This window comes from Pseudopipra pipra, chromosome 3 (genome assembly GCF_036250125.1).
Source record: "Pseudopipra pipra isolate bDixPip1 chromosome 3, bDixPip1.hap1, whole genome shotgun sequence".
Classification (NCBI taxonomy): Eukaryota; Metazoa; Chordata; class Aves; order Passeriformes; family Pipridae; genus Pseudopipra; species Pseudopipra pipra.
The window spans coordinates 101,105,827-101,125,133 of NC_087551.1; the positions used below are offsets into that span (position 1 = coordinate 101,105,827).

A 19,307-nucleotide genomic window follows, 5' to 3' on the forward strand; every position below is an offset into this window, starting at 1 on the left:
TGATGACCAAGCCTAAAACTCAATCACTCTGTGCAATTAGGGGGTACACTGGGACCAAGCTCTCCAAGCTGATACCCCAACACTGCAGGAAACAACAGGCCAGTGAAGAGGTTCCAAACATATCCACAAAAAGAGATTTAAATATTCCTTGGGGTCTGAGTCCTCTAGACACCTTTCTCCTCAGCTATGCCCTCCATCTCAGTGTGGCTCACAGCGGTTCCTTGCACTGCCCCATGAAGCCTTCCCCCTACTCCCAGCTGCTTTACCAGACTTAAGAGATGATACAGAGAGCAGGTTTGCAGTGGCAGGGGACTGGACTTAGGGATCCTATATTCTCAAAGCACTTTAACCTCTTTGAAATCTTTAACTACTCATTGGAGGCCAATACTCTTCTGCCAGATGCCTGGTCCAGAGGTTGGTCAGGATCTCTTTACAATCCCTCCCATCCACCTGTGGCAGAGGTGGAAGGTAGGAGAATGTCCTCTTCTTTAGCTGGAGTGTCAGACCATAAGTCTCATCTTAATGTCTTCAATCCAGACTACCAGAAGACAGGAGGACATTCACATTCCTTTTTCAAACAGAAAACACCTGACAATACCCAACAGTTTTAACTTTTCCAGAAACCACAAGCTCAGCCCTCCCACAGGCCATCCTGCAGCAGAGCCAGTGCTCCCCACAGGGCAGAGATGAGGCACATTCCAGTTCAGTCCCGTGTCACCCACCGTTGCACGCACACGACCGTAGGTTCTTCTCCCTCTCGCAGAAAGGGACACACTCTCCATCCTTGCACTTCCCCATGTCCACACAGACGGTGTCATCCGGAGCATTCCCTGGAGGGGGACACTCGCTGCTGTTCCCTACAGATGGAAGTCAGCAGAGTGGGAGGGCTGTGTTAGAGCAAAGGGCAGAGCACCTAAGTGTGCAGAAGAAAAAGGGAAAATAATGGAAATACAGACTTATCCCAGGGGAACCCCAATAGCTTGTTCTTGGCTTTCATCTGCAGGCTGCCTGCCAACTGCTCCGAGAGGCAGCAGAAGCTCTGGAGGCTTTCAACAGCTCAGGCATTGTGGCACTGGCAACCATGCAGTAGGTGCAGACCCTGGAGGCAGTCTCAGCAAAGCAGACACTGACTTGACTCCCTGCCTCCAGGAAAGATTATGAAGAAAACAAGTGGGGAAGTGAAGCAGAGCTGCAGTAATTCCACCTTTTCTATGACAAAATTCATTCTTGTCCCCTCCCAGGGAAACACACTGTTTTGCTTTTTCTTCTTTCAAGGGAAAGAAACAAAGAAGAAAAGAAAAAAAAATCAACATTTTTCATGTTCTTCTGGGCAACAAATCACCAAGTGACTCCTGGACTACAATGAAACTCATTATAGGACTCTTTTGTGATGCTTAACCGGTCTCTAAAATTACATGTACCGGATGGATAAAGGGCACTAGACTGAAAGTGGGTTGAACAGGACGCTGAGCCTGGAGCGCTTGGCTGGCTGACATATAGGGGACAGAACCACATCCTACCAGTGCAAAAAGACTCTCCTTTACAAGTGGCATTTATGGCTTCTTGGCATTTCTTCTGTGCACTTTCAAACTGGCAGCCTTTACAGCAGGGACTGTTCCGATCACTGGGGAAAGATCAAAATGAAAGAAATAAATATTAAGCAATTTTAAAAAAATAAGTACAAGTGTGACAAAACCACAGAAAAAAAGATGTTTAGGAAAAAACCTACTTCTAGGATACTGATTCATTGATTCAACCCTTGCCCTCTCTGCCCCCTCCCACAGCCATCTTTCTACACACCCACTGAGTCTCCATGTACTAAAGGTAAAATCACATAGACAGTACAGCGTATTGAGAGACAACACAGGGACCCTTCTGTTGAAGGCCCTTGGATCCTCCTCTTGTCATTTGCTGTGCAATTTAGGACAAGACTTTTCACCCTTTCCTTCCCCAAACACTTCCTCCCCTTCCATTTGTCCTGAAGGTTTCCTACTTTTTATTCTGCACTGTCTTTATTTTCATTGTTCTCACCTAACATAAAAAGGCCCTTAGTATAAAAATACTCACTAAAATTGAAGGATTTTCTTGCTAAACAACAGGAGTTGCACAAGCTCTCTAATGTTACATGGTGTAAAGCTGAACTATGAAAAAAACAGATAGGGCACTGCATTGCAACAGGGCCATGAACACCCCAAAAAAAGCAAGAACAGAAAGAGGACTCATTTAGTGCAGTTACTGTGTTGTCTGCTCAAACACGTTCTGCAGTCTTGAAATATCAGTATGTGATCCCAGCATAAAGCTACCTTGCGATACAAGCAAAAATTGCATCTGCACAGAAAGTTTGCACAGGAAGTTTTAAATCTTGTTTTTCAATTGCCTAAGTTTGCTTTATAACAATGTTAGTAAAAATAACACCACCACAATAACAATTTTCAAGCCTGTAGCTTCTGACAATTCTCAGAAAAAGTAAGAGAATGCTACAAAAACTAATGTATGCATACAGTAGCCTTTCCTGATATCCTTTATTGTCTTGAGCTCACATGTTTAGCCTGAAAGCCAAGAAACAGGCCTGTGACACTGCAAGTGGCTTTAGGAGTTTTCAGCCCAGCCCTTCACTCTCTCCTGCATAAAGAGAAGTTGCAGCTCATTTCCCCTTACCTGCACTTGGCACCATCCTTCAGTTTACAGTCTGCAGTGCAGCAGGGATCAGCCTGTTGGTACAAGAGGCCAGGATCGCATTCCTCCCCTTCATCCACCCTGGAGTTCCCACACACTTTGTTGTTGCGCTCTTTGAAGCACTCCTGGGCCTTGATCTCTATGGTCCTATGGATGGATTTTTTGCTGCAGCTTGAGAACATCTAGAGAGTCACGGGGGGAAAGAGCAGCACTGAGGAGTGTACCTTTCTGTCAACAACTGGCATCTAAGACAGCCATGGCCTCCCTACACTTCCAAATTTGGGGGTCTCAGAAAGCAGTTATTCCCTCTATACTGTCAGCTTGATACCTCGGAAAAATTTTAAGATGGGAAAGTAAGGGTTGGGTCCGTAATGGACACTGCTACATTACACTGCAGGGACTCCCCCACGCAGCTGGGCTCAGAGCCAACCCCAGCTCTCCCACGGCTTCAGGGCTTCACCACCCTCAGGACGGGATGTGAAGCTGTACCAACAGGGACAGACTGCGCTACCTCTCGGCAGCGGGGCTGGGCACGAGCCACCAGTCAGACCCCACTGCAGACTAATCATCCCCTGATAATCTTGGTTTCTCATCTGCAGAACAGGCACAGGGTCAACTCCACATTGCCAATGCAAGCTCCCACTGCAGCTGTGGCGTCTGGCAGTCTCTCTACAACAGCGGCAGCTATGGACCACCCAAACACTATTTGGTACTGAAGGTCCCGGACTGGACTCTTGCTGATGACTTGCTTGCAGCAGCATGTGGCCACAGCTAATTACAAGCAACCAATTAAAATGCACCTTGACATGCTATGAACTCCACTGAAACTCAGATTCCAAAAGATGACCTTATCTTGCAGAGAACCCAACTGCTTGCGAATGTTTTCTCCTTATGGCTAACCCATTACATTCCCGATGGTTTCAAGCTACAGGAATCATTAACTAAACAGAGTTGCCATACAAAGGGTCACTGACCACAGCAGAAACTTGTATGTTGAAGCAAAACTAAACAACCATACCTTGTTGTTTTCATGATCCCCACTGACAGCAATAGGATACATGACATATTTCCCTCCCTCGTCTTCAGTGGGGGCACATTCTGGCAGACTGTCAGGATCATGCTCTGCTCCAAAGTTATGTCCAAGTTCATGTGTCGTAACCAGGTCAGCCTCCTTTTTTGAACATGAAAAAAACAATGTTGAAAAAAATTAGTCTGAGCAGGAAAAGGACAGAAGATCCCAGCTACTTCCAGGCCATCAGCACTTCTAAGATACACCAAGAGGGACAGGATGAACATTTTTCTTTTTCTAAAAGTGGAGAAATAAAGGCAAATAAAATTATGGTCCATTTCAAAGTCAAGTTCCAGGACTAGGTTTGAACACTAAATCAGTGCTAAAGGTAAAATGCTGTCCTAGAATACCAATTTAAGCTTGTTTTCAATGCAATAAAGATACTTTAAATAAGAAAATTTGCTTTTAAGTAGCTGGAAGGCATAAAAAGTTGAAACAAAAACCAATTCAAACGAACACCAGCTACTACAATTAGTCAATCTCTTGTTTAACATCTATTGCCATTAGAATTATTTCTTCTAAAGGGATGATGACATTAGGAGCGCTGAATAAACTCTGCTATTGCAGGATTACTGGGAAAGACACCGACAATTGTGGCCCAACAGGGATGCATTTCCAACATTATTTATGCAAGACAGGTCTGCCTGTGCTGAGGATCCTAAACCGGCTCTGCTTGCTGTGCACCTCCCACAGCGCCTTAGCCAGCAGATGGTGTCAACCTCACAAGGTGACAACCACAAACCAACCTTGCACAGAAATAAAGGTGAATGCAAGGACACCAGGCAGCTCAGGAGAGAGAATCCCTCAGTGCAGCTGCTGTGTGGGCTCGGGAAGGAGCAAGCACTGGAATGAGCAGCACTGGTTCGTGTCTAAGCATGGCTAATGTGAGAGCCAGAGACAGGAGAGCTGCCCAGGGATCCCTCCTGTGCTTCACTGGGTTTTAAGCAGGTTTTTTTCTTTTTTTTAAACCCAAGTGGTTACTATGCAGCACTTTCCCTGTGAAACCAATCCATAATGCTCCCACTGCCTCATCCCAAGCCTTGTGCCTCCCACTGGGAAGACAAAAAACTCAATTTCCTTTGTAATCCAAGGCACAACTCCAGTTTGGAGATTGATGCAAATGGCATGGCAACAGCAAGAGCTCTCTGTCAACATCCTTCTAACACAAAGCTTCACTGTCTTTTTTTCCTATCTTCTTGACAGTTTCTGTGCCAAGTTTTAGCCCACACATCAATTATGAATTCCCTTTATAATCAGGCTACAGAAAAGCACAGCTGAGAAGTCAGCAGAAGTCAGCAAAAGCAAAATATGCCCAACTGCAAAGATTCTGTAGATGCAGACACAGGAACTGCTCTGGTATCTTTACAAGTGAGACAAAGCTCATATTCAGGCCTTTATGTATTTACTATCTTATCAAGTATGGAAAAAAATCCAGACAGCATCAACTTATAGTAAGCTTAGTATAAGCACTAATAAGTCCTGTTCTCTTCCTCAGGACACAAAAATCAAGTGGAAGAATTTCATTAAAATGCTCAAACTAAACCTCCTACTTTGCCTCCTTGTTCTTTTTGAGGGTGTGTTTGTTGGAGTTTTGTTGTTTGTTTGGGTTTTTTGTTAAAGCAAAATACATTTAAATTCATCTTTAGATAGCAAAAACTTGTTTACACCTAGGAACCTACAGTTCCTATTAGACACTAGCTACGTTTCCTCACTCCTCTTTCGCAGTGAATTCAATCTCCCCTTGTAAGCAACAACAAAAAGGATGATTTTTGTTTTGTGACCTACATCCTTGTCCCCAGGAAGCTGACTCAAATGGAAAGACAGCAGCTTGTTTCAGAGAGCACAGAAGGTTGTCACAATCCCATGGCACACATCACCAGCACATACATACAAGGAGGATACGCTCCTACCTTTGTGAGGATGGTCTTCCCATAGTTCTTGGTGCTGGTTAGGCCACTGTTCAAATAGATATCCTTCTTTGCAATTTGACTGTAATAAGCTATAGAAGTGAGAAATAAACAAATGAAAATTGACAAACATTTTTCTTGGGTTTCAGGGTACTTTTGGGGAGACAGGGATCCTTGTCTGGGGAAATGAACAGCTTCATTGTTCTCACAGGCTCACTAGTGAGAGCATGCTTCTTGCCAGTTTTTTTGGGCTGGGAAATCTTTCAAGCACAGCTCAAACAGCTCATGTATTGCAGTAAAGGGGAAAACATCAGAAATTTCCAAGACAACAGCATCTGCCATTCCACAACCACTGCAAGATGCACCCACACAAAGCAGCCCTTGGTCTAGGGTTTGCTCACTTGTAAAGATAGCCAGCTTGTTCACACCAATAGCTTAGTGACTTTTATCCTTCCTTCCCTTCTTTTTCCATCTCCAGCCAAAAAAATGGCCATCTCTTCTATGCAAAAAACAACTACTAGAGTGTATGCAAATAATACAACATACTCCAGGAAAGTTGGAGAAAAGGATTAAACACAAATAACAAAAACTAGCTTTCAACCCACAACTGGGACAGAAGAAGAAGAAGCCTTGCCTTTAGGACAAATGCCACCATGGCTGTTAGGTCTGGGAGAGCCAACATAAGCCAAACCAAGCGTTCCCATGTCAAAATCTTGATACGTGAAGAGATGAGCAAGGCACACTTGAGCTGCTTTCTCAGCAATATCAAAGCTAAATTGCTTTAATAAAGAAAAAATATAGTCAAATCTCTGTTAGAAAGTTTACAGTGCATATCAGAAGTCTACAGATAAGAACATTTATCTAACGTGCAGACAGGCACCTCTTAAATCTGGTTAAGTCAGAAAACAGCAGCTGTTTAGCTGTCCTACAGAGCTGTAGGAAATTAAACAAACACCCAAATACATTGTATGCATTCATTTACATAACTTGTCCATTCATTTCCCATTTTCGCAGGGAGGGGAAAACCAAGTACAATAATTTGATGAAGGTCACAAGGCAGTCAGTCTCAGGGCCAGACATATCAGGACTGTCTTTCTGACTCAGACCATATTAATAAGACTAATTGGTGTCTGCTCTGTAGTTATGCAATGGAGCCCTTTACCATGGGCTACAGGGCACAGCAGCTGGTTTGACTTTGTGTGACACCCACACGTCATGCGAGGGGAGCAGAGGAGTTTCACCCGTTACTACAGAGCAGCTGTATGAATGAGTAATCCCCTGTAAAAGACAACATTTTTCAAGGGTTACAACCTACCTCTAGCAGCATTTTCACATCCCAGGCATCTTTTTTATCATCTGGGTAGCTTCTTGCCATATTGTAATGCTTTTCTCCAGGTTTTACAGAATTTGGCTCGTTGTGGATGATAATCTACATTTCGAAAAAGGCAAAAATAATGTAGAGGAATTTTGGTCAATTTTATAGCTACAGAAAAGGTTTAAATGTAATTTTAAACATCTCCTTGTAAGGAGAAAAATTCAGACTCAGCATGATTCTAATGTTAACTTTCCAGGCTCTGCTAGTTAAAACACTAACTACATCATAAGTAACTACACCAGCCTTTTTACAGGATAACATCAAAAGTTTCACTGTAACATTCTGTTTTGATGTGTATTTTACTCTTTCAAAAAAACCCCAAATACAATCAGTACAAATAAGCCCAAATCATTTCAGAGTTCTAGCTAACCAAAACATATTTTAAAGGATTGTTACTTTCCCAGGAACCTAGAATTAGTGCTTCATATTCTCTCCCCTTCCCTGCCCAATTAATGCTTCTCTCTTGTTCCTGCAGACTTTTTCCCAGCAAAGGGGCAGCTAGCTTGTCCCATTAGTCTCCATGTCCCACATCACAGCTCTTGCAGTATGCTGAGCTGATGCATTCCTCCTGGTTTTAATGCCCTTTTTCATGTTTCTGTGTGCTAACTCTCAGATGCCATCATAAAATTGAAGTCACTGCATTACCTAATGTCCACTCTACACCAGCCTCTACAATATCATGATGTCTAAGGGAGCCACTAAAGCTCTTCAGGCAGGATTTGTGTTTTTTCATCTGTATTAATGGCCCACTCAGGCCTTGTAAGCTAAGCAGCAGCCACAGACAGAAATATGACATAAATTCATAAAAGTATGTCTGACAGAAACAAGAATTGCTCATTTGGGGAAAAAAGCATCTTTGGATTGAGATTAAATATGGAAGTATTCTCCCCGAAAACTCACATCTCAAACACTGTAGGAACTGAAAACAGGCATGATGTCTCAGATCATTAACATTATCACTGGTAAGATGCTATTTCTGAGTGCTCCTGGATGGAGTTAATAATGTAGGATTTTATTATCTTAGCTCTAATCCAGATAAAATAAACAGAAACCCCAACATTCAAACCATGTTTCTTTAATTTGGAAACCCTTTGCAGAGTCCAGTGAATACCTGCTCTATCTGTATGCCGTACCCATTGAAGGCTCCATCATCCCAGGAAGTGTTTCGGTAGATGTCATCTACTCTGTCTATCAGTTCAATCTATTTAGAAAAGAAACACAAGTTACTTAGTTGAGCCTTCATGCAGTAAAAGTCAAGACACTCTCAGAAGGTGTAACATACTTATCTAGAAACACCCACTTCAAATTAAAATCAAACCTCATATAAGGTAACAGACATACTCTCTGGATCCAAGTGCTGTTGGTTTTGGATCAGTGAGTATTATCAAATACCCTTGAAAATTTTCCATTTTAAAAAAGCAGTACAAACTTTTCCATTTATCACTTTAATTTGTGTAGTGGAAGAACAACAGCATTAAGAACAAGACATCTTGGGAAACACTTTGTTCAAACACTACTTTTCCAGATTTCTTTAAAAGGAAGGGCAGAGGAGGGAGTTGTTTTTACTGCTTTGTCTTAGCAGTTAAGTGCTTAGTTAACTTAGTTTAACTGATTCCCGAAGCTAAAAAACTATTATGGTTCAAGCACAAGGTTCCAGATGTGAGTGCTTACAATCAATACCTCCCTTTTCAAGCTGCTCACATATTCTGAAAAACCACCTTCTACTAAATAGAAACGCACAAACTTGCTGAGAATGAGAAGTGACATTCAGAGCCACTCAATAATAGTTCATCCTTTATTTTTCCAACTACTGTGCTGTTAACAGTACTCATCTACCCAGGAAACACAACAGTGGGTCAGCCTCAGCACATGTCAGATGCTGAGATAAAAGCATCTCTGCAAACACACCGATTGAGGCCTTACCAGGAGAATGTAAAAACAATTTTGGGGACAGAAAGGTCAAAAAGCCAGCAAAGGTGAAACAGAGTGATCAGCATTTCAAAGAGTCGAACTCAGAAAGAAACTTCTGGCAAACAACAGACCTCCAAAAGTGTTTTCATTTGATTTTGTCTCCAGTTCCCAACCCCCCCATACTCTCCACTTCTGCTGAAAGGCTGCAGACAGGCCTTGTTCTATTCCACAGAAACTTGTCAGGTAGACAATCACACTGTTTTTGGCTGGGTTACTTGGTAACTGGTACACATGATGGAGCCCTGCTTTCCTGAGGATGGCTGAACACCTGCCTGCTGATGGGAAGCAGTGAATTCATTCCTTATTTTGCTTTGCTTCTGTGAACAGCTTTTGCTCTGCTGTTTCTATCTCAACCTACAAGTTGTCTCAGCTTTACCCTTTTTATTCTATCCTCCACCCCATCTGTGAGGAGCAAGTAAGCAGCTGTGTGAGGTTGAACTGCTTGCTGGAGTTAACCCACAACACCCATGTACAACCAAACAAACTGTTTACTGTGCCTGCTTCTAATTTTATTGTACTGGACAGAGAATCTCGAAAGAATTTGGAAAAAAACCAAGAAATCTACGTAAGTTGCGTTTGCCTCTCCTATGAGCATTAAACATGCTAGAACTTCAGAGATGCTTGGATCCTTTGCAGTGGATTTCAAAAGCCAGGAAACTCTTAAGTTCTGACTGGGGAAAGAGAAGTTCTTAGGTAGAAAATGGCATAGCCACAAGAAATATATGAAAGGAAGGAATTTGCTTATAAGCAAACTCGAAGAAGACTTAACTACAGTATCATCATTACAAACTATTTTTAAAGCATTATTTTAGCACTTTCCCATTTAAAAATTACACACAAGTCACAAGTCACTTAGACAAAAGTAGTATAAGCTGTATGTTGTTTTAACTGCTGGATCACTATGTTTTCCTATGTTAGTTCCAGCAAATTTTAACAAAGTCCATTTACTTACCAAATAGTTTATAGTGGTACTCTCTTCCCCACGGCCCATATACTTGAAAAAACGATGATCTGCCACTACCAACATCTTGCACGTGTTTTTGGAGTTCTCTGGAGTGGCTCTTTTCTTCCGATGGATGCTTGCTACAGTGAATATTTTAAATACAATAAACACTCAATACAACTACCACTGCTGAGTCTATTATCCTTATTTAAGTCATAACTGTGAATGTGGGTGTGTTTCTGTGGAGAGAATGGGGATGTTTAGTTTTGGGCTTTTTTTTTAATAGCTATTCTTAAATTTTGTCTTCGTAACAGTGCTCAAACTTACTGTAAGGAAAGGAATTTGTAGCAGTGAAATCAAGTTATTCATCAGATTTACCTATAGAGCTTTTATGGTCATCACCTCAGCCTCAGACCTCCTGTTCCTAGTCATTATCCCAACCTCTGCTGACACAGCAAAGCACAGAGGAAAAAGGGATTGAAATCTCTCAAAACCCCATCATAGCTCAAGATGGATTTCTTGAGTGACCATCAAGGCCAAACAGGTCCTGCTGCACAGTGCACAGAAGTACAAAGTTGTCTTAATGTTCATCTCAGAACATGTACCTACATTGCTGCCAGCTGTCATAAACTGCTCAGGCCTGATGAAAAGGCTTTCTCTCCTTAGCCTACATTTTGGTGGGGCCAAACATCCATTCAACAAGCCAGGAATAAATATGCCCTGAGCAACAGTATCTTCCTTTCATCAGTTGTTGGGGCTTTTGTGGATGGGGAATGGGCATGAGTTAATGCTGCTCCCCACCTTCATGCCCCCAGTGAATTTAAAGAGCTAACAGTTAAACAAGAAACAGCAACACAGATTATTGCCCAGGTTCTGACCTTACTTGCCAACACAGCCAGAATTCAAGTGTTTCAAAGATGCTGCTCTCCCAACTATGGACACTCACCTTCATTTTGCTTCCTGTCTTCCAGTCCTTTTGGCAACAGTTCTTCTTCATTCAGCTTTAAATAACCACACACTTTGGGGGACTGTAATCTTGAGAAGTCTTTAATGTCTTCAGATCTGTAGACCAGCAGTCTTTCATCTTCCACATCATCTACGAATCTCCACAGTGGCTAACAGCACAAGAAGAAGTTAAGAACGCTGTGAATGCAAAGCCTAAGTCTAGATAGGTAAAAAAATTATAGGTATATACCATCAAACCTCCACAGCTTTCTGTGTCCACACACAAATGCACTAGACTATGATAACCTTGCCCACAGCAACAGGTCTACTGATAAAATGACATCCCCAAGAAAGCCAACAGAATTCAACTCTCTTATGCTACATGGGCATCCAAAACTCTGAGATCATCTTAACAGAGCAGTTTTTACTTTACTAACATATCCTATTTTTTTTGAATGTAACAACTACAGCAACACCATTAAATACAGCACGGACAGGGTCTGTTCTTTGGCCAAAGCCAAGCAGCACTGACTGTCCACATCCACAACACAGAGCACCTGGGTTTGGGTCTCCTCTAGCCCTCAGGCAGTGCTCTTGCAACTTCAGACAGCTATTATTTAGCACACCGTGCTTTCAGTTTAGCACACTGTGCTTTCAGTTCACAGCAAAAAGGTCCCAAAACATGAAGGCTGTGCCAGCCCAGCAGCCACATGTCTGCAGCTCAAAACTGCGTGTTGCAGCACATGCTAAGGTAAGGTCTGAGGGCACAAGTGGTTTATACAGAGGTCCATAACCTTTCCAAATGATACAGGAGCACCATGAAAACAAAGGCAGGCAACAGTGAAGCAGCTTTGTCCATGCTGCCTTTTGGGAACAGACTCTAGCAGGCATCCTCTCTGACTGCAAACAGGCATCATCTCATCCAGGGCTGGTCAGGGGCAAAAGCTGACCTGGGGACACCGACAGTGAGTTGGAGCCTGCACACCATTGCCTGCCCTCAGCTGCACGGACACAGACGGCGAGGAGCAAGGGGGTCGGCTGCACTTACACTGCTCTGGACCACAGACGCAAAAATGCTTTAAATCATCAAACAGCTACTGTATGTTGGTGATGTAAAACACAAGTACAGCGATTTGGATATTTTAATCACATTTTTATACTTTCACATGACTAGATTTCTCAAGTCTACCCATAATTCTGCATCCTTGGGTTTGGAGACAATTACAATATCCATATAACACTCAGCCATAATTACTGTCATTCAAACATTCTAATACTGCTTGTGTATGGGAATATACTGCACTGAACAAGTCATTAGGATAGTCTCTAATTACATAGTTGTTGAATATATTTTTTTAACCCACTGTTTAAAATAAGCAACGAACATAGTGAAAAACAAGGGAGTTGGGAAAAATACTAGATTTATAAATGAAGCTCTAAGATAAAAAAATAGATTTTCAAATGAAGGTTTAAGAATGGGAAAAATTCCACAACATAACACAGTCAAAATTTTAGAAAGTTCCACAGACCTCCACTCTGCTCAGACTGCCACACAGTTTGTTATTCTAGAAGACATGATTACCACTAATTACTATCGTTATCCATTTCTGTTTCTGAAACCTTTTCCTGTTTAAAACATACCTTCTGCCCAATGTATCTAAAGCATGCAACCATCAGAGAATGTCACTAATAAAAGTCAACATTTGCAACAGTCACACTGGTTTCACATTTCCCTTCCTGCCCCTTCTCACCCCAAAACAAACACCACCACCAAGTCTACTCTGAGCTACAGAGGTGTCAAACCTGACTAACTAGAAAGAGAAATACCCACAGGGAAAGAAAATGATTGTTTGAATACAGTTTCCCACAGCAAAGAGTACCTCAATATTGTATTCTTCTCCATCAGTATTGATTCGCACTGTAAAATCTTCATCCCCAATATGTGCCACAACCTTGGAATTATGCTCTCCTTTAACACAGGCAAAGAAGATATAAGTTAATTCAGCTCTGTTTGCATGCACTCCTACACTGTTTGTTAGGGGTTTTTTTAATCGTTTCTAAACTTCATGCCAAATTACCTTCCTTGGTCTCTGAAGAACTGTTCAGTACAAAGAAAAAAAGAAATGAACAAACACTTCCCCCCAGTTTTAACTTCTCAATGGTCATAGTCAACAAGACTCAGATGTAACTCTTAATTTTACAGAAAGTGTTGAGATGGCTCTGGGGATTAGTAATGGGACACAGAATATTTCCACCAACAAAAGCAGCGTGCATCTAACTATTATCACACAGCAGTTTCACGGCGTCAGCCTGGACTCCAGTGGAAAAGACTCACTACATCACACAGATAACATAGAAATAAAAACAACTTAGCAGAAGCATTAGTGCTGGACAAAAGTGGAGTGAGATACCCTTTATTTACAGAAAAGTAATCTACAAAGAACTATCTGTAAGTCTTTTAACTGAGCAATCTGGGCATCACTGCATCACCTCTACTTCTCTTTGTGTTCTGGGACACAGAACAAGTCCTACATTCCAGCTGGAATTAGAGCCACCATCATCATTTAAAAAAATAAATTATAATTTGCAAGCCACAGCTTGAGTAAATTATACCTTTGTGTTCTGCCAAACTAAACACAAGAGTCCTATCTTAGAACATGGGTGCAATAGCTCAAAAAAACCCTACCACCCACCAAACCTAAAAAAAAATAAATCCCCAAACACACCACAAAAACAAAACCAGAAAACCCAAAGGGCATAAGAATTAAGCTTATTTGTTCATCCTAATTGTATCTGACAAAAATAAGGAAAATACACCATTTACTCTGGCCAAGAGACTCCTGCAAAGCTGTGGTTTCTCAGCATTGACCCATAGTCTACTTCATACTAACCAACGACATGTCCGGTGAAAAAGTCTTGCCATTGAACACGATACTCCTTTTCCTTGCCTTCACCATCCACAATTAATGCTTGAAATTTTTCTGAAAAGTGTTCAGCAGTTGCAGTTAAGTATAATTTAAAGTGCCTGTAAGAGAATTTACTTATATTTACTTTTAAGCAAAGTATGCATATAACAGATACATTCAGTCACCATTTTACTGAGGGTCCAAAAAATGTTACAAAGCATTAATAATTCATAACTGTAAATATTTTAAACCGTCACAGATGTTTAATTAAAAAATAGAAAAAATAACCCCCCAAAATCCAAAACAATCACTGTTTGCTCATGATGTGCCTTCTCCATTTGTAGTCAAGCAAAACCAGCTACTGGTGAGTATTTAAAGAAAAATCAGACCAAGGAATTTCTTTTATCTATCCCATCTATATTACAGAATCCCAGAATCACCTAGGTTGGAAAAGACCTCTGAGATCGAGTCCAACCTATGACCAAACATCACCTTGCCAACTAGACCATGGCACTAAGTGCCACATGCAGTCTTTTCTTAAACACCTCCAGGGACAGTGACTGTACCACCTCCCTGGCCAGTCAATTCCAATGCCCAATCACTCTTTCTGTGAAGAACTTCTTCCTAATGTCCAACCTAAACCTCCCCTGGCGCAGCTTAACACTGTGTCCTCTTGTCCTGTCGCTTGTTGCCTGGGAGAAGAGGCCAATCCCCACCTGGCTACAATCTCCTTCCAGGTAGTTGTAGAGTGTGATAAGGTCTCCCCAGAGCCTTCCCCTCTCCAGGCTAAACAACCCCAACTCCATCAGCAGCTCCTAATCAGAATTCTGCTCCAGACTCTTCACCAGCCTCATCACCCTTCTCTGGACACACTCCAGCACCTCAATATCCTTCCTAAACTGAGGGGGCCCAGAACTGGACACAGCACTTAAGGTGCAGCCTAACCAGTGCCAGGGGAAGAATCACTTCCCTAGTCCTGCTGGCCACACTATTCCTGATACAGGCCAGGATGCCATTGGCCTTCTTGGCCACCTGGGCACACTGCTGGCTCATGTTCAGTCCCCTGTCAATCACCTCCAGGTCCCTTTCTGCCTGGTCCCTGTCCAGCCACTGTGTCCAGCCTGTAGTGCTGCTTAAGGTTTTTATTTTCTGAAATAATAGTCAGAAGACCATACACAGAAATCTGAACTCTCTACATTTTTTATGATATATTGTCACAAAAAATAAAGGTTATCCCAATAACTAAGCGGAGAACCTTCTCTATAAACCAAGAGCCCATAAGGCTTCTTATGTGGTCTTTGGGTCAAAGATTTTTGGCATGCTCCTCTGCAATCATTCTGTCATCATCATTGGCAGTATTGCAACCTCACCACAAAGTCAGGGTGCATGAGGCAGTGCAAAACAGGGACAGTCAGACATTTGATCCCATTAACCTTTCATACTTGGTACTTAAAAATTTCCTTCCCCCCCCAACATTTAGAAATTCAAAAATTATGCACAAGTTGCATGACAGTTGTAAATGACACAGGGGAAAGGCATATGAGAACACAGTAAACAAAAATGGCAGATGAACAAAATCGATGTATAATTGTTAATATAAAGCATTATTCTCATCCTCATGCCCATTTTAGATTAACAATTTCAGCACTCAAATGCCTATAAGGCACTTTTCTGACTTCCAGAATAAAATCCCTAGAATCATCATGCCTGCTCCTTTCTATCTCTCCTTCCCCTTTCATCTGTGCTTCTCTTTCCCATCTTATAACAACAACATCACAAAAAAGATTAGAACTGCTTTATTTAATAGAAAGTTTACACTCAGAAGGAAGACAATTAAACCTCTGTGAAAAAAAATACATCTCCTGGGCAACACATCACGTGTGCTGCCCAAACGGAAGGCTGAGATTTTCAAGAACCAGAGGACAGTCAAGAAGTATGACAATGTTGCCAGATGAGGTATAACTGGGATCCAACCCAATCAGTGGAAGTAATCTACATGAAACTAAAGCTTAGAACAAAGCAAAAGAAATCCTAAATCACTGCCACTTCAGCAATCAGAGCCATACAATGTAACTTATTTTCTCCTTTCCTCTGTGTATCTCTGAAGTTATATAACCATGGAGATGACTAACTTAAAAGAACTGGCCAGTCATGACAGAAAACAAGATAACTATTTCTGGGTTTGAAACTGCACATTATTAATCACAAACTGAAGGAAAATATTATGCTATTTCATTTAATTACCTTTGCAGGGCTGAAAAACTTAAGAGCCTCTCTACGTGTGTCTCAGGCTGGAGGTCCCTCTTCTTCAGTGAGTGTTGCTGGATGCTGGACTGAGAAAGGATGTCGTAGTCTGAAAGCATGGACTCAACTGTGTCTGGAAGACCAACAAGGAACATTTCAGTTTAAAAAGACTCTCTTCCAAATGCACACACAAAAAAAAGGGCAAACCAGAGCCACCCATTTCAACAGCAAGACCACAGTTTGCTCTAATTTTAGGATAACTATTGTACATTTCTGTAAAGGTGCATTTTGTGTAGGCAACTAGAAATCAGAGTGAGACAAGACACAATCTGAGAGAGACAAACAAAGAGTTTAGTTCACTTGTTATAGCAATTTCTGAGCAACTAATCCATCACGTTTACTGCCACAACAATGCACAGCTAATGCCCTCCCTGGCTGCCCCCCAGACACTAAATGGTGGAGAATGTCCCTATTTCTCTGGGGTGAATCACTCTCCTCACCTGCTGGTCCTCATATGAATTTAAGGAAGTTTAGCCTAGGAGACTTATACCAAACTAACTCCAGATTGGGACTGCATTTTTTACCTTTCTGTCCAACAGTAGACAGAAAACAGACATCTGCATAGCATCATCAATCAGAACTAACTAACAAAGTAACTCATATGATGCACCCTCAGGTACCCTGGTTTCCCAATACCTTACCACCATACAAAACTCCTTTGATTTTCAAACTCAGAATATGAAAACTTGTTCAGAAGAAGGAGACCAAATGCCTGAACTCCTATGGGGAGCAGCACACACATTACAAATTCAGATCAATACTTTGCAGGTGTTTCCACCATTAACAAGTGCACCATGACAGCTGCCAACAGTGTTTGACTCTTGCTGATAAAGCCTGCTGCTGTTTCCTAAGGCATTCCTTCACCAGAGCATCCATCCACACCCTTCTCTGGAGCAGACACCACCCAGTGGGACGTCTGACCTTCACTTCTATCAGCTGCTATTTACAGCCTTAACCAGAGGCCCTTATTCCCACATCACTGTCTTCCTTCTCAGCCAGAGGTGTTCGCTCTTTTCATGGCACCAAATGAGGAGTCAGACGTGTTTTACAAGAGACAGAAGTGCTCATCCAGACATTCTTTATTAAAAAATTCTCTGTTTCTTTCCCCTCCATTTCCAGCTATGCTTCTAAACCAGACCTGAGAGCTACCAAAGTAGCTTCCTTTTTTTGTTAAGGAAGATGGCCTTCCTTCAGAGCCCCTTATCACCAGCTTACACCACCCAGCCAAATAACCTCATATGTTTTATTGGACTTTTAAGCAAGCAGCACCACTAATAAGCTGGTTTACTGGCTCTTGTACAACAAACCAAGATTGCCACCATGAAATCTACATAAAGTATAGCTCTTGAAGTAATGTGGGTTTTTTTAAACCTGGCACTCAGTGCCATCATTTATCCCCAAATCCACGCTTCTAAAGCCCAAGAAAGCTTTAAGAATGGATGCACTGGTCGGTGCAAGGCAAGTTTTTGAGAGGGGGTGGGTGGGGAGAATTATCCACCAGTGTACATGCACACGTGCTTGTGTACACAGAAGTGAGGGAGCCGCAGAAGCAAAGCTGATCCTCACAGCCCTCCTGGCCCTGTACCAGACCCACTAGCAGAGCGACGGGTGGGCGACACGGCTGCTCTCTTGGGCAGCAGAAGCCACCAAGCAGCGGTTCCCAGGCTTCTCCCTACTCGGCTGCTCCTCCCCGGCCGTTGAGCAACACAGGAAGGGCAGTGCAGTTGCGATTTCCTGATTTCTGTTTACAACCCACAGGTCGGGAGCACCTGCAATCGATTACCATACGTTTTGGGTGATACACAAAGGCAAGTTTGCCTCACCTTCCTTTCTGATGCGGGGTTTTTCCCCTTCTGTGCCCAGCTGCTGGGCAGTGCCTTCATCCTTAGTGTTGCAGATCTGGTTCACTAGAGCCACACAGTGAGCAAATACCTAAAACCTCCCAAAGTACTCCTTTTTGTTAAAAAGCCCATTATAATTCATTGTTTACGGTCTGACATCCAGAACCCTCATCCAGAACCACCTAGGAGGAGGGTAGGGACAGCCAGGGAAATCAACTCAGAAAAAAACCCAAAACATAATTAAACCTTCTAGTTCTAAAGTATTTTAATTAAACTTGAGATTCTTTCACCACAGCTAGAGCAGACCCCTCAATTAAATGTTGATACACAGGATAACACTGCTTTCTGATACAAACCAAGCATGTGGTACATGGGGCATGAAGCTAAGGTGTGGTACCACTGCTGTACTGTTTGGGGATTTGCCAAGGACCAGGTCTGCCCAAGAGGCACAATCCCAGCTACAAAACACTACTCCTGTCATTTTCCACCTCTGCCTGCAAAGTACAGACCAGAACCAAGGGAAAGTTATGTCAAAGAGCAAGAAGCAGTTGGCATTATGGCCAGACAAAATGTCTCAGTTTCATGGCAAGAGAACTGAAAAGTCTGCCAAAAAAATTAGGTTTTTATTTGGTAGGCAAGAACTTCAGAAGTCCTGCTCCATCTCAATATACACAAACACCCTTCTGGAAATGCCTCACAGAGACACAGGAAGGGTAGTAAGAACAAGACCTAAAAAGTTCATGAAGATGAGTAAGATGACTGTTGAAGTAACAAATGAAACACAGGACACTCCTAGTTCCTGTAACTCTGAAACAAGAATGCACTTGTTCATATTTCCTCTTACCCTTCCTAAATTTGTTTGCTTTTAATTTTACTTACGACATAAGTAAAGGCTTAAGACATGCTGCTCCTAGACATAAATCTGTAAACTAATTATGGTATTAGACACACATGAAAAAATATACTGGTAACACATTCAAAACAAAATTTTTCTGTACAATGTTGATATTGTGAAAAATTAATTCATGGTCATGGCTTATTGAAAATAAAAGATGAAGTGTCATTATTTTAAACAAAACATAGAACTGTACAGAGTCCAACTGTACAGCAGTCTGTGGATAGGAGCCACAGCAAGCATATACTTGACTACTTTTTACTCAAGTTTGAAAATCTTTTCAGCATTCCTTCCTCATTATCTTCACTATGGTACAAGAGCCATTTTCCATGGGCTTCAACAGCACTGAGCTGACTCAGATTTTCCCAAAAATCTTTTTCTTTTGGTTCCTTCCCTTTCAACCCCTCCTAGATTTCCACGTTCCTGTCTTTTTGGAGAACACCTTAATTCCATCCTGATATTCCAGTTATTTATT

General features: G+C 42.0%; 1 protein-coding gene across 1 annotated transcript in view; it reads right to left on the reverse strand.

The window, feature by feature from the left end:
* The window catches only part of ADAM17 (ADAM metallopeptidase domain 17), a 33,862-nt gene that overhangs the window by 5,547 nt on the left and 9,008 nt on the right, over window positions 1-19,307 (reverse strand). The window contains exons 2-14 of the mRNA XM_064650495.1: window positions 16,037-16,169; window positions 13,778-13,911; window positions 12,767-12,855; window positions 10,888-11,056; window positions 9,951-10,081; window positions 8,139-8,228; window positions 6,968-7,081; window positions 6,287-6,431; window positions 5,656-5,744; window positions 3,695-3,847; window positions 2,659-2,858; window positions 1,521-1,624; window positions 723-857 (exon numbers count right to left, since the gene is read on the reverse strand). Coding sequence (XP_064506565.1) covers window positions 723-857; window positions 1,521-1,624; window positions 2,659-2,858; window positions 3,695-3,847; window positions 5,656-5,744; window positions 6,287-6,431; window positions 6,968-7,081; window positions 8,139-8,228; window positions 9,951-10,081; window positions 10,888-11,056; window positions 12,767-12,855; window positions 13,778-13,911; window positions 16,037-16,169 — 1,686 coding nt within the window. The remainder of the gene's footprint in view (window positions 1-722; window positions 858-1,520; window positions 1,625-2,658; window positions 2,859-3,694; window positions 3,848-5,655; window positions 5,745-6,286; window positions 6,432-6,967; window positions 7,082-8,138; window positions 8,229-9,950; window positions 10,082-10,887; window positions 11,057-12,766; window positions 12,856-13,777; window positions 13,912-16,036; window positions 16,170-19,307) is intronic.